The sequence below is a fragment of the Populus nigra genome, chromosome 12, assembly GCF_951802175.1.
Source record: "Populus nigra chromosome 12, ddPopNigr1.1, whole genome shotgun sequence".
Taxonomy (NCBI): Eukaryota; Viridiplantae; Streptophyta; class Magnoliopsida; order Malpighiales; family Salicaceae; genus Populus; species Populus nigra.
In genome coordinates this window covers 12,187,505-12,203,318 of record NC_084863.1, presented here as the reverse complement: position 1 = coordinate 12,203,318, position 15,814 = coordinate 12,187,505, and the positions used below count along the sequence as shown (strand labels likewise).

Genomic DNA, 15,814 nt, shown 5'->3' with positions numbered 1-15,814 from the left:
GATTCGATAAGAGTGATGCTTATCTATCCTTAAGTATATCCAACACTTTACTCAAATTTTTAAATTAGTATATATTTTAGGATTTTTTGTTTCATTAAAAACTAAATGAAGACTCCATTTTTCATATCCTTCCTTTTAATTTTAAAGGTCTTGTATTCATGTCAGGTGTGATATGTGAGAGCATTTAAAATAGAAAAAATCTCAACACATAAAATCATTTTAATATAACTTGGGATGATAATAATAATAAAAATACACTATTAATGTATTAATGTATAGTGAATGACCAACTATTTTTAGTTTTGTTTGCAATGCAATTAGAAAAACAAAGAGAGTTAATTATAACTTGGTTCTATAGTTTAGAAAAATTAATCCTCATTGTTTTAGAAAATATATAACTAATCTTATATTGTTAAACTTATTTATAAATAAATCATTTTTATCCATTATATTTTTTTTCTTTAATTTATTTTGATTTTTTATATTAAAAATAGAAAAGGTAAAATAAAACGAGTAGATATGATGGAAAGATGGACAAGAAAAATAATTTTAAAAAATAAAATATTACTATATTAAATGTGACCAATACTTGTTAAAAGACTATTTAATTATTTTTTATATTACAAGGATTAATTAATTTATCTTATTATAATCAACTCAATCACAAAGCTTAATTCTATTTTTTTATATAATAAGAACTACTTTCAAACCAGTTTATTCTCAATTGATATTAAATTAAATTCTTAAAACATTTTAAAAGTATATTTAAGAATTCTTAGAGAATGAGAAAGGAGGGGAATTATGGAAAGGAAAGGGAAGCAAGGTTAAGGAAGGGAAAATAGAATTAAAATAAAAAAGGATTTAAGGGAGGTTTAAATAGAGGGATTTATGGTTGTTGTTGCCAATAATGGAATATAGAGAAAAGACTTAAGAATTAAAAGTAGGGATTATAGAATTAAAAATGAGATTTTAAAGAATGTTTGGAGGGGATTTAAAATTAAATCATCAATTACAAGTTCTTTTTTTTTATGATGGAGTGATTGTTGAGTTTGTTGTCGGTGGTGTGAAGAGATAATTGGGTGATAATGGTGATGTTTGGATAGTGGATTGGTGGTTTGCTACCCCGGCAATTAGTTGTGTTAGTTGGTAGATGAAAGAAGGGCTACTGTTGTTAGATATAGTAATGAGTGAAGATGAAAAGATATTAAAGTGATCGAAACTACACTAAAAAAATTTATTAGAAGTTCTAGTTGGGTTTATTACAAGATTAAGGACAAATAAATCAAAAGATACATTCAATGACCTTATTCAGAGTATTTGGACCAATTTGAATTTCAAAGAAATTACATATTCAACAAGTGATTATTAGACTTTAATCAATCTAACTTATGTGCAAGAGAGGACATGAGCTTAATTATTTCAAAATGATGGGCTAATTAATTTCAGCATTAGAGGTGGCTCTGGGCTTATTTTTTCTTATACACAAGTTTACTCTAGCAAGTATAATTTTTTATCTAACCATTGAATCAAACTAAAATCTTATCAAGAGTTTTTGGAGGTCTTGTTCTATATTGGGTTAAAATTTCAGGGCAATTGGATATTAGAAAAGCCTTGCGATAAGGTTCATAAGCTACTATGCAGGAATTGTATTAGTTTTTTAATTGATTTAAGATTCTTTTTTATATATTTTATCTAAAACTCTTTTATTATTTTTCAGTATTATTTATGATGTTTTCATCTATTATAAATAGGATTAATTAGCTTGTATTTAGGGAGGTTTTTAGACATGCTTTGATTTCAACAATTATTATCGTGTGAATGAGATTTCGCTCATGTCTTTTTGTTCTTCATTGAACTACTCTAACTTATAAAAGAATTAACCATGCTTCATGATATTTTTTATACTTTTTGGTGCCTTGATATAGGTTATCGTTGTGTCAAGCTCAGTCACAAACCATTGATTTGACTCTAGGTTTTTGGATATTTATATCCATGAGGTTCGCATCAATTGATATCAGAGTAAGGCTCTAAATCAGGTTATATCCCTCTTATCTTTAAGTTTTTGCATACTCTATTGTTGTCGAGTTCTTTATCTTCTCTAAAAATTAGTTATGGCATCAAGTTGAAAAAAATATTATTTACGATATTGATTAAATAACATCTTATAAAAAAAGAACAAAGAAAAATCACAAGAAAAGAAATTTCTAGGGTTTGTCATAAATCTTGATTCAATAAACATAGAATTCAACTAATTGTTTTAAATCTAAAAAAAAAATCTTGATTCTTGGAGATAAATCTTGATTTGGGATGTTTTAGGTTTACTTGGTTGAGTTTTCTTAAAAAAATACAAAAACAAATTAAGTAGTTATTGCATCATTGCAACATTATATATAGTATATGTGTTTGTGTTATTTGAGTCATTTAAATCTTATTCCATTAGTTTTTTAATTTTCATAGTTTTTTTTTCATGTCTTTATATTATTCATATTTCGCATAAATTTGTACCGATATTTGCAATCTTATATTTATAGTTTTGTATTGATAGTTTTCAATCTACATTACTTCTTGAGTCTTTACATTATTTGATTGTGCCATTAAGATATTAATCTCTGAGTTTTTGACTATGCTATTATTTGGTGGGATCAACTTGTCTTAGAAATAACAAGGAATGAAGAGAGATATGAGATGCGATGAAAGTAGCTATGAGAAAAAAGGTTCGTTCCTGGTTATTATTATACAAAACTATATCAACAATTATAATTTTTTATCTTAGGGTTCTATAAGTATAAAGGGTTGCCACAAGAAAATAAAAATTGTCATAATTAGAGGTAATATTATGGAGGATAGAAAAGCTATAATGACAAGGTTCTTGAATGGATTGAATAAATAGATAGCTAATGTGATTGAGTTGCAACACTATATTAAGCTTAAATATATGGTTCATATGGCTACCAAAATAGATAGGTAGTTAAAGTGAAATGGCAATATATATTAATAAGGTAATTCAAGTTTTTTTTAGCTTAGAAGCCAAATTATAGGGGAAAGAGGTTGCCACATCAAAGTGAAATACTATGGGTAACAAATTCGAATCATTTAAAGCTTGCAAAAAAGATTCGGCTCCTGAAGCAAAAGGTAAAGTTTGAGATCTCATCTAATTTTAACCGTGATATTTAGTGTTTTAAGTGTTTGGGGGAGTGAACATATAGCTTGACAATGTCTAAAAAAGGGACTATGGTTATGAGGGAGCATAGAAAGATTGAATCTGAAAGTGACAAATCTGAAGATGATAAGATGTTAGCACTTAAGAACTATAGTGATGTTGAATATCTAATTAATAGAGAGGTTTTGGTGATTAAGAGATCACTTAATGTTCAAATTAAGAAAGATGATGTGAGAAAAAAAGAGAGAACATATTTCAATCTAGATGCCATATAAATATTAAGGTATGTTTATGATTATTGATAGTGAAAGTTGTGTTAATGTCGCTAGTACTATACTTGTTAAAAAATTGAATCTAAACACTATTAAACATGAAAGTCCTTATAGAATTTAATGGTTGAATGATCATAGAAAAGTAAGAGTTACTAAATAGGTTTATGTTTTTTTTTGTTTGGAAAATATAAGGATAAAGTTTTGTGTAATGTTGTGTCTATGCATGATACTCATTTATTGTTGGGGAGACCTTGGTAATTTGATACAAAAGCCAAGCATGATGAGTTTAAGAAAATGTATTCTCTTAAAAAGGATGAGAAGATATTCACACTTATACCATTGTCTCCTAGACAAATATATGAATACTAATTGAAATTGAAAGGAGAAAGTGAAGCCGAAGAAAAAGATCAACCATGTAAGGATATGAGGAAGAGTGAAAATAAAGTGAGCTAATAGAGAAGAAAATTAGATTGGGCCAAAATAGGAATCAATAGGGATTCAATCAAAAGATGAGAGAGGAAAGGAAGGGTAAGAAAAGAAGAGAGTGTGGAAAAAAATATATTATTTTTTTATGTAAAGAGGAGTGAGATTAAAAATGTTTATTTTTCTGACATGCCTATGATTTTTCTTGTGTATAAGGAGATATATGTTAACACTAATGATCTTAATCATTGTAATACTAGTGTTTGTGTTTTTTATTACAAGATTTTAAAGATATCTTTTCTAATGAGATTCCTAGTGAGTTGCCTTATCAGAGGAATTGAATATCAAATTGATCTTGTACCTGTAACATCTATCCTTAATCGGTTAATCTATAGAAGTAATCCCGATGGAACAAAGGAACTTCAAAGAAAAGTGAAAGAATTAATGACAAAAGGATACATAAGAGAAAACAAGAGTCTATGTGTAGTTTCAGTGTTGTTAGTATTGAAAAAGGATAGGACTTGGAAGATATGTATTGAATGTCGTGCCATCAACAATATTACTAACAAAAAATCAATAGTTTATTTTAATGAAAAACTCAATGACACAACATTGAATTATCCCACTTATAAGAAAGAACTTTACACTTTGGTAAGAACTTTAGAAACTTGACAACATTAATTATGGCCTAAGAAGTTCATGATCCATGTCGCATCTCAATGGATGTCGACCGAGACTAAATAACTATCGTGGAAAATTATAGTTGTAACCTAGTAATTAGAGGAAGCTAGAGATACTAAAATATGCATTGGTTACATATATTCAAGTAAGAGATTAGTTATACTTAAGAGAAGACAACTTACCCTTACAACATCTTTTTTACGAAACGTTATTTTTATTATGTCTTTTCTCTAGATTTATCTTCTTGAGTGTTCTTAATTATTCTAATTATATTCAACTTATTATTAATTTTAATTCATGCGTATTTCATGAAAAATTTGACGTCGGTCTCTAAAATTAGAAGACTCGTCAATTGGTTATTCGCAAAAGCTAAATCTTGATGTCGGTCCCTTTTAAAAGGAGACTTGTCGTTTTGGTTATTTACAAAAAAAAATTATCATTGGTCTCTAGAAAAAATAGACTCGTTTTTTTTATATCGGTACTTAACAAAGGCAAGATATGTCAATTAAGTTATTTCTAAAATAAAGATTAGACCATGAAGATGACATGAATAGTGTTTTCACAACGTAAATTATAATTAATTAAAAGTTTATGTGAATAAATTGAAGTGCTTCTATTATCCCTCAAGGTCACAGGAAGATTTTTCTTGCAAGGAAGCGAAGCCTGCAGACCGAGGCACATGGGAGACAAAGCAAGCAAGTTTTTCTCAAAAAGATTATTATTATTATTATTATTATTATTATTTTGCCCTGGAGAAACAAACTGCATGCTCAAAATTGCATAGATTTAATTCTTTTTCCGTAAATATACAATCTGTCTTTTCATGATTTGCCATGCATGCATACAGAACTTTATTTCTGAAAAAAAGATGCATTGTGCCCGCGGGCAGCGCCCGGTAGCGTGGAACCTCCAGCTAGAATACGAAAACCGACATGAGACAATAATTTAGCTTGAGATGGTCAACTCCATCGGTATATACAGACACGCTACCTCACTAATAACTGATCAATACCCCCTTCTGGCATAGTGGCACGTGCGCTTCTCCTTTCCATAAATGTATAGTACTATCGCGAGAGAGCTGGCTGCTGCGGTCTCTCTGAGTCCATGTGCATTTACATTGCAAAAATGCCGTTTCAACCATTCCATTTTTCATATTTCTTACCCTAGTCGACAAACTTCTTCTATGGTGGTGGTTAGGAGTGAGTAAAAAAATTGTCAAATTAATTAAAATAAAAAAATAAAAAAAATAACTGAAAAAATAAAATCTTAAAAAAACTGATTATAATATTTTAAAAAATTAGGTTCAGTTCGGTTCAGTTTTATAAGTATAAAATCAAAAAACCGAATCGAACCGGTTTAGTTAAGGAATAAACCAAACCAAATTGAACTGAAAAATTAAACAGAACCCGGTTGGAACTGGTTTCAGTTTTTTTATATATTTTATAAAATTTCAGTTTGGTTGTTTTTATGGGTAAAAACAAAATCAAACTGAAAATAATCCTCTCTCATAACTACAAATGTAAAAATTTAAAAAATTTAAAAAAACAACACTGCAATAACAAAAACAAAGATTTTAAAATTTTGCTGGTGGTCGGTGGTGCCTTAAATTAGTATCATTTATTGGTGTTGATTAGTATTCGAAAAGTAAAGAAAGTTTGGTTGGGCTGCTAGTTTTGGTTATTGCGGGTCTTCCAGAATGAAAACTAATTTTTATGTTACAAGTCGATATTCGAGGAAATTGTAGGAGATGGTTAGCTGTGAAAGGAAAATGCAATTTTTGTACTAGCAGCTGACGAGCTCCATAGGTCCCAAAACTAATGTCTAGGCCTGTTGCTCAAGCAAGAGTCCCCCATTTCGTGTCGCTTATGCCTTCTTCGAATTTCCATGAACTCAATATAACTTAGTTGGCTAAATGGTTTTCATATGCACTGACATCACATGTAGGAAGGGCTTGGTGTTGACAGTGAAGATTATGAAAAGCATGAAAAAATTATTTGTCAAAAGAACTTTATTTCTAATGAGTCCCATGAATCAAATCGCAACTTCATTTTTTAATTAACACCATATTATTTATGTTTAAATAAAAATATAGTAGCTACCACAAAGACAAACAAACCCGTAGCCGACTAGCTTTTGATTTCTTTCTCTTCCTATTATAACCCAAGAGGCAAGTGTGTCGTTCAATAAAATTTATTTATTTTTTAAAACTTTTTAAATTTAAATTTGAAGATGAGATTGGAAAGACCTAGCCATAATTAGTCAACTTTGCATAATTTTATTATTAATTTTGTACGAAGTTTAATAAGAATCATCCAACTGGAAAATTTAAATTGCTAAACGAGGGCATGACTTCTACATCATATCATAACAATGAAAATAGTTTTGTTTTTTTATATTTATTTTCAATTAAAAAACACTTTTAAAAAAACATACTTACCATATTACTAAACACATATTAAATAGTTAATACTTTGACAAACCAAAAACAAAGAGAAAACATCTATACTGCTTGGATTTTTTTTTAACCAAACCAGCACAATCTGATAAAACATTTCAGATCATAGTATTGAAGAGAAAAGTATTGGGAAAATAGCATATTTTAACTCAACCGCTAATGAGAATCGTGGTTTTATTAGTAAATTGCTATTAAGAGTAGTGATTCTATTAAACAATTGCTATTGTTAACAGTGTTTGTATTAAACAACCGTTAATGACAATAACAATTCTTTAATACACAAACGTTAATATGAATAGCGATTGTGTTATTCCAACACTATTTTAGCCTAATGTCAATCCTAAATTTGACATAAAACAAATCTTAAACCACTATAATTGAAGCCCAAAAAAATCATAAATTATAAAACCTCAAACCCATAATTGAGAGTGTGATATTTTAATATTATTTTTATTTGTTAATTATAATATCAAATTAACATGTGTTATTTTTAAACATTTTTTATTAATTATTTTTAAAGATAATTGATAATGAGAATAACAAAACATAACAATGTGTATTTTTTTAACCTGTAAAACAATTATTTGAAATTTTAAACAACTTGTTCACATGTTCACCTATTAATTAATGATTTTAAATCATGTTATCTAAAACAAGAATGAAAATGCATAACATGTAAGACAACATTAAAATCAACATGATAATTATCTAAAACAATATTACAAAAGTAATAATAATAAAAATAACTCTAAACCAAAAAAATAACACAACATAATAATACATTCGAGCTTATTTATATCTTCTGCGACGATAAGTGGATGGGTTGTCTTCACCAACAACATTACTTCCACCTGTCTATGTGGTCTCATCCTTTGAGACAACATCATCTAGGCTCAACGTCTCTCTTAACATGTCAAGTGTAGTATGACATGTTTCAAACCAAGATGATGCATAATAACGAGCAAGTCAATCATCATCATTGAGATTATGAAGATCAGCTGTAGCACATTGACCATCATGTAACAATTGCCAAACCTAATATAAAGCAAATAGAAATTAGTAATCCATAAATAAAATGCCACAGTTTTGTCCAAGTCTATAAAAAGTAATAAATACTTACAACATTTTGAATCTAACGTGCATGTGGCTCAAACTCCATTTTCTCGCGTGGAGGAACATGCGCTGAGTATGGTGTAATGATTCAGCGTGTTATATTTAGGTACCATTCCATGTATTCCTCCTCGGAGATTACAAGATGTATCTTTCTAAAAATAAAATTTCTCCTTACATCTCACATCGATATATATTAAAGACAGTGGATCTTCCAATTATAATCAGTGTGCCTGTTTGAATAATTAATGGAATGCAACTGATCACTCATATTTATACCAGATGTGTTACTTAAAGCCAAATTTTCATATTACACGGCCTGAGAGATGATTCTCAACAAGCTTAAAAAATATGAGGGGCATAACTAATGTCCATAAGTCCATGACCAATGTGCATATAATAGAAGCAACTACCATATCATCTTTTGAATAAGAATTCCACATAATCTATTGAAACATCAACAATACAATTATTTTTTATCATTTACCAACATCAACCTATGCAATTATTTCTAATCATTTACCAACAACATAAAATTTCTACATCATCAACGCAAACAATTATTTCTCATTATTTACCAATATCAACGCAAATAATTATTTTCCAAAATTTTTTAATATAAAAAATTGCAACATCAACACAAGTAATTATTTATCATCATTTACCAACATCAACACAAGTAATTATTTGTCATCATTTACCAACATCAACACAAACAATTATTTCTCAATATTTTTCAATATAAAAAATTTTTAACATCATCAATGCAAATAATTATTTCTCATCACTTACCAACATCAAAACAAATTTTTCATCATTTACCAACATCAACCTATGCAATTATTTCTAATCATTTACCAACAACATAAAATTTCTACATCATCAACGCAAGCAATTATTTCTCATCATTTACCAATATCAACGCATATAATTATTTTTCAAAATTTTTTAATATAAAAAATTGCAACATCAACACAAGTAATTATTTGTCATCATTTACCAACATCAACACAAACAATTATTTCTCAATATTTTTCAATATAAAAAAATTTTAACATCATCAATGCAAATAATTATTTCTCATCACACATCAAAACAAACACTCCCAACATTTTTCAATATAAAAAAAATCAACATCAATATAAACAATTATTTCTTATAATTTACCAATTTCAAAACAAACAATTATTTCCCAACATTTTTCAATATAAAAGAATCTCAACATCAACACAAGCAATAATTTCTCATCATTTACCAACATTAACTCAAACAATTATTTCCTAATATTTTTCAATATAAAAAATTTTCAACATCAACACAAGCAATTATTTCACAAAAAGTTTCAATATAAAAAACATTTCAACATCATCAATGCAAGCAATTATTTCACATCATATACCAACATCTACACGAACAATTATTTCCCAATATTTTTCAATATATAAAAGTTTTTTAACATCAACGCAAGTAATTATTTCTCATCATTTACCAACATCAACGCAAACAATTATTTCCCAACATTTTTAATATAAAAGAATCTCAACATCAATGCAAGAAATTATTTCTCATCATTTACCAATATCAACACAAACAATTATTTCCCAATATTTTTAAATATAAAATTTTTTAACATCAATGCAAGAAATTATTTCTCAATATTTTTCAATATAAAAAAATTTCAACATCAATGCAAACAATTAATTCTCATCATTTACCAACATCAACACAAGCATTATTTTTCAATATTACTTCTCAATATTTTTCAACATTAAAATCTTTATCTCATCATTTTATTTAACATTGACATTGCAATTTATTTTAACGTACCTAATTTGACTATTGTCTTTATAACTCTTTACAATAAAATGACAAAACATGGGTTGGATTATTTTCAAAATATCTACTCCCACATAATCTATTAATAAATATGCAATGAACTTATTAAACAAAGTTTTCATAAAAAATATTCTTAATCTAAATAAAATCATTTGTATTATCAATAACATATTACTTGTATTTTAATGAAAGTTATAGCTCAATCTCCAAAACGTGAATATACATAATAGGTTTAGATTCATTTTGAGGACTCATTACATCATCATCATCATCTAAACCCATGTTACCCCCATCTTCATTATCACTACGTTCAGAGTAATTATACTTACATTGATCACAATACGAAGTTTTATCCTATTTTTATTACAAATTCTTATAACCTTAATTATCTTCTAATGTTCTAGACGTATTGACACCAGTTGAATGTGATAATTATTTAAATGGATGAACAAATATAGGTATATATACATTAGAATCTTCATGCTCCGTATTATATGAGATACTAAGTTTAGGTTGACTACTTACATCCAACTCCATCATGTTCATTCCACTTTGGCCTTACAATTTCATCATATTTTTAAAATTCACATCACATGTAATTAGTATTGGGAAATACTGATGTTCTTTAACAAGACACCTCCAAGTGATATATATTTCAACATCATTATAGTTCATTCAAATTTTTTTTACATGTAACTTTTTTGGTATCTTCAAATGACATGCCTGTAGTAGCATTCAAGAACACAATACTTCATCAATATAAGTGATATTATTATTCGTATCAGAAATAATAGTACTACCATAATGACACAATATAAAGAAGATTGAAGATATATTCTGTAAAATAAGAACTCATTTAATCAAAAAGAAATTGTCTCACAATTCAACGCAAACCCTAATTGTTATTACTTTGACCTTAATAATATCATTGATAAATATCTAATTGCATCAATTAAAAACTAAATGATCTCAATTAAAAAAAAATACCTAATTACAAATTTGTCAAGTGAACTTCGTCGCTTTAGTGAATCACTTAAGCCCTGATTACCACAATTGTTACCAAATCCAACACATACTATAGTTGCCATTATTTCAACCATAACTTTATTAATAATATCAATTGATTACAAATCTATTTAATTGCATTAATTAAAACAAAATTTATTTAGATTTAAGCAATATTATTAAATATAGCAAGTAACTCAACAATCCATTTAAACCTTAATTTCTCTAATTCAATGCTAATTCCATAAATAACATTAGTTGTATTAAAAACACATAATTACAACATTCAAAACTCAAAATTTACTCAACATCAATAAAATACATAATTATTAAACACAACACAAGTATTTATAAATTAAAATTCAAAATTTATCAATTCAATAACAAAAATTCATAAAACTAAGATATAATATAATTGTTTTGCCTTGACTTTTTTATGTTTAGGTGGCGGCTCAACCAATTGTGATAGTGGGGGGAGGCTGTCAATGAAAGTTTGACCCGTAATTTGCAATAAAAAACAATAGAAAGACTTGTAGAGACACGAGGAAGATAATTTTGGTGTTTGGTGGAAAATTAAAGCTTGTTTTAAGTGATTTAAGACCAATATTATTTTAGATTTTTGAAGTTTTTGGATTTTTTTTTAGAAAATCATTGAAAATAAAGGATTATTTATATATATTTATTATATATGCTATTCTGAAATATAATTATAATAAAACCTTGATTCTTAACCATAATTTTTATTAAAATCACGATTCAGAATTAGAATTAGACTTTTTTTCAATCTATATTATTTCTATGAAACTTTCTCGTGACAGTGTCGGCTTTAAAAAAATTCTTCTGACTGTACATTTCAAGAATTACTTGTTTTTCATGCTTTTCACTTGCCGTACAATGTCTCTAGATCAGTTTTTTTTTTTTTTTTTTTTTTTTTTGATTTACGTGGGGTGTCCGGGTCAGCTTACGCGCACCACGACTATTCCCCACGGCCCACTGGACATCCTGCAAGCCCAGGAGCATGTAAGGCACCGCGGGGGTGACAGGCGTACACATAAAGGGTCGAACCCGGGACGGGAGCGGAACAAGTCACACGAATTGACCACAGCAGCTAAACCCTCAAGTGCGGGTATACTTGAGGACTCGAACTCAGGACGCATAGGCAGGGCGAAGCCTGCCATGGCCACTGACCTGCAAGCCTCGTGTGTCTCTCTAGATCAGTTTTGATATGACTCTACATGGACTGAAAAAGCTGTCTACTCAGTCAATAGTTCTCTTGACAGATTGTTCTTATCATGTTGCACTGAGGTTTTGTTGGCGTGTCAAGCATCCCAAAGCAATCAAATCCCACGAAAATATATTGGATCATGAAACTTCTTTTCACCTGGGTCCGTTTGTGTGCGCAACATGGATATGTCTGTGTTCCAGCTGAACTCCCACTTTCAAACTGAATATGACCATTCTTGCACACCCCACGACAAGCTGCTACTCCTGTCATGTAGGACTACAGTACTATAAACCTTATCTAATTCTTGATAGAAGGCACACTTTCCGATTCAAGCTTATGGATCAGTGTCGTCTAGTATTATTAGTCATATTATGATGTTTTTTTTATGTGAATACTTGTGCTTTTCTTTACCACTCCCATAAATTTTGAAGTTAATAACAGTTTCTAATAATTTTTAAAAAAACTTATACTCGTAATAATGTTTATTAAAAAATAAATTCAAAACTTAATCAATTAAACTAATCATCAAGTTATATTCATGTTTCTTAGTCATTTCTTTCAGGAAACTGAATACAAATAGAGATTTCGGCATACACACTCCTACATCATATTGTCTTTCATGAAGGCGATATGGTACTTGGCTACCTAGCTCCATTAACATCTGAATGCTTAAAATGGTGGGATAGCTTGTAAGATCCTGAGAGCCTTCGTCTTCCTGTTGATTGGTGCCCAATTATCCAACTCTCCTCCCTGTCTCAAAAAGAAAGAATAAAAGAAAAGGAGAGAGAAGCAAGAAAACAGATCTTCTCTCTTTTTTTTTCAAAGATAGAAAATTTGTCCTGTCCTCTACCTAAAAAAATATTAACTTTACTTTCAGCCCATTCTCCAATCCTAAATCTGTCTCCCTGCGTACGTGCAGTGTTTAATTAATAGTTTCGGTGGATCGCCTGCAAAAAATGTCCCTTAATTGTAGCAATAGATTATTACAAAAAAAAAAAAAAAACAAATGTAGGAATTGATCCATGAGAAGTAAAAGGTAACACATATATTAACACGTGTTAATATATATATATATATATATATATATATATATATATATATATATATATATATATAAATGAATCAGTGTTGACAGCTTGAAGTTAAACTGACAACTTGAAGTTAAACTACTTATGCCAGTACTATGATGAAATGATTAGTAACTCATAGAAATTAATATAAAATTATATTTTAGATGTCATCCGACTCCTTAAAATTTTAAGTTAAGATATTTTTAGTATATATTTTAACAAATATTTTTATAGCAACAGTTGAAGTACCATTCAGCTCAAAAGTTGAATGATTTTACATAACTCATAAATTTAATTTTTAAGTAAAATTTATTTGGATTTGAAATTAATTTACATAGATTCACACTATGTGACTTTGTATTCAAATTTAACAAAAATAGTAGGATTCGAATTCCTAAATCTTTTAACAAAAAAACACTATATATCATATCAAAGTGTTACTTCAATCCAAAAACTTACAGCTAATCAGTAACTTTGGTCATTCCTCACAATCTACACTTACATGCATGCACGAACAAGAAGACAACAAATTATACAGAATACAGATGAATTGCCACGGAATTGCTTGCCAAAAGTACTTATTGCAAGATCAAGGGTGCCTATGAGACGTGGAGATGCAGAGCTGACAATATCTCAATCAACTTCGTTTGCTAGCATGTTCTTTCGGTTGATTTGTCTTCACAAATATATAGTGGGGTATAGAAGCTTCTTCTGTAGCCAAGTCACGTACCCCATGTGCAACCAAAGACCAAAAACACATGCAGTACTTTGGCCATTGAACTAGAACAACTACATTAATGGAGTGCACAATCATAAATCTCTCTCCCTGCAAATGCATGTGTTTGTATGTGGCTTTGGATGCACGTAAGGACTTGAGAGAAGTCCACGTTAAGCACATTCCTCAACTACATACCTTATCTTTCATGATAAAAAGGGGCACTCATACTATCCCTAGCTCTATATATACACATTTGACACACCTATACTCTACGCAAATGCATTTCTTAGCTTTATCCACCTTCAGTAAATTCACTGGCTCTTTTAAGTTCGATCTCTCTTGATGCCAAAGAAAGTGGAGCTTGAAGGAAGAAGCAGAGCTCCAAAAGGGCACTTTGTGGTTTATGTGGGCAATGAAATGAAAAGGTTCGTTGTTCCCACTTCTTACTTGAAGAGTCCTATCTTCCAGCAATTGCTAGATAAAGCTGCAGAGGAATTCGGATTTGATAACCAAAATGGAATAGTTTTGCCTTGTGATGAATCCACTTTCAACAGGCTTACAGCATTCTTGGCCAAGCATCACTCCTAGATTAATTATGAGCTTTCCATTTCTGTGTTTGAGTTACATGTTTGTGTTTGCGAATGTAATTAAGAGACAACTTGTCTATGAGAATAACACCTATTTGTATTGATAAGGTAATATGCTTAATCGTGAGAATAATATTCATAATCACTTAAGATCCATGATAAGTGATATAAGAATTCGTGAGACTTCATTCGTGCTTTAACGTGTTATCAAAATTGAGTTTGAAGATATTAATTAATAAAACGAACCGACTTGATTGTCCTTTTCTTCAAGTCGACAATATTAATCTACAGTATGATATGACTTGTGAGTCTTTATTTGGTTCAATTAGAGAAAATATTCGGGCTTTCAATTTCCTATCTTAGTTTGCACTTTGCCGACAGATGCAATACCGACAAACTTCTCAAGGGTATGACCAATCATTGAAGATGACAAAGAATTATTGTGTGGATGAAGAATCCTGTCTTGCCACCTTACTATATTCTTTAAAAACCAAAATATTTTACAAATCATGATCCTACATATAAAAACTCATAGTTACAATATGCTTGAAGGATCAATGCTAATAGCTTTAATCTTCAAAATTCATTATAAAGCCATGTTCTCAGCCTTTGCTAGCAAATACAAATTCTAATTCCAAAAAGGTAAAACCTTACTACTTCAAACTGACCTTTCCAAATCAAACACAGTAGTTCCTAGAGCTATCCAGTGGAAGAATGTAACCCTTTCAGAAGATTGGATCCTCGAAGGTGCAACGCAACCATAACAACAACAACTACCAAAATCAAATGTCCAAATAAAAGAGATAACTTAGTACACAGATGGAAAAGTCAAATTATCTTTTCATCGACATTCAACTAGTTCTTAGTTTTCAGATGTATCTTCCTCATCCAGCACTATAGATCTAGGAAGAGTCTCCAAAATCCTTTATGTCATAAACATATCATACCAAATGAATTCACCTAGAAAATCAACCTCTGATATACTTAAGTATTAGCTTTCAAAATTCAGATTACACTATAAAAATACCTGAACCTTTATATACAAACCCTAAACAACAATCCCCTCCAACCTCTCCGACCTTTTCCTCAATCACAGAAAACATCCAAAATGAGCTGAATGTTTTAACTTCAGAAAATGAATTTATAATTAACAAAACCTATTTCAAAAATGTTTTTTTTCTAACAACCATAACTCTGAAAAAAGAGCTTGGTTTTTCAAAATCTTTTTACAACAAAGACATGAGATACAAAAGTGTTTTTATGATTTCATTA

General features: G+C 29.3%; 1 protein-coding gene across 1 annotated transcript; it reads left to right on the top strand.

The window, feature by feature from the left end:
* Positions 1–14,249: 14,249 nt before the first annotated feature.
* LOC133669009 (auxin-induced protein X15-like) lies at positions 14,250–14,543 on the top strand. The gene has a single exon (XM_062089026.1). The coding sequence runs from the start codon at positions 14,298–14,300 to the stop codon at positions 14,541–14,543; it is 246 nt and encodes an 81-aa protein (XP_061945010.1). The 5' UTR covers positions 14,250–14,297.
* Positions 14,544–15,814: the final 1,271 nt, after the last annotated feature.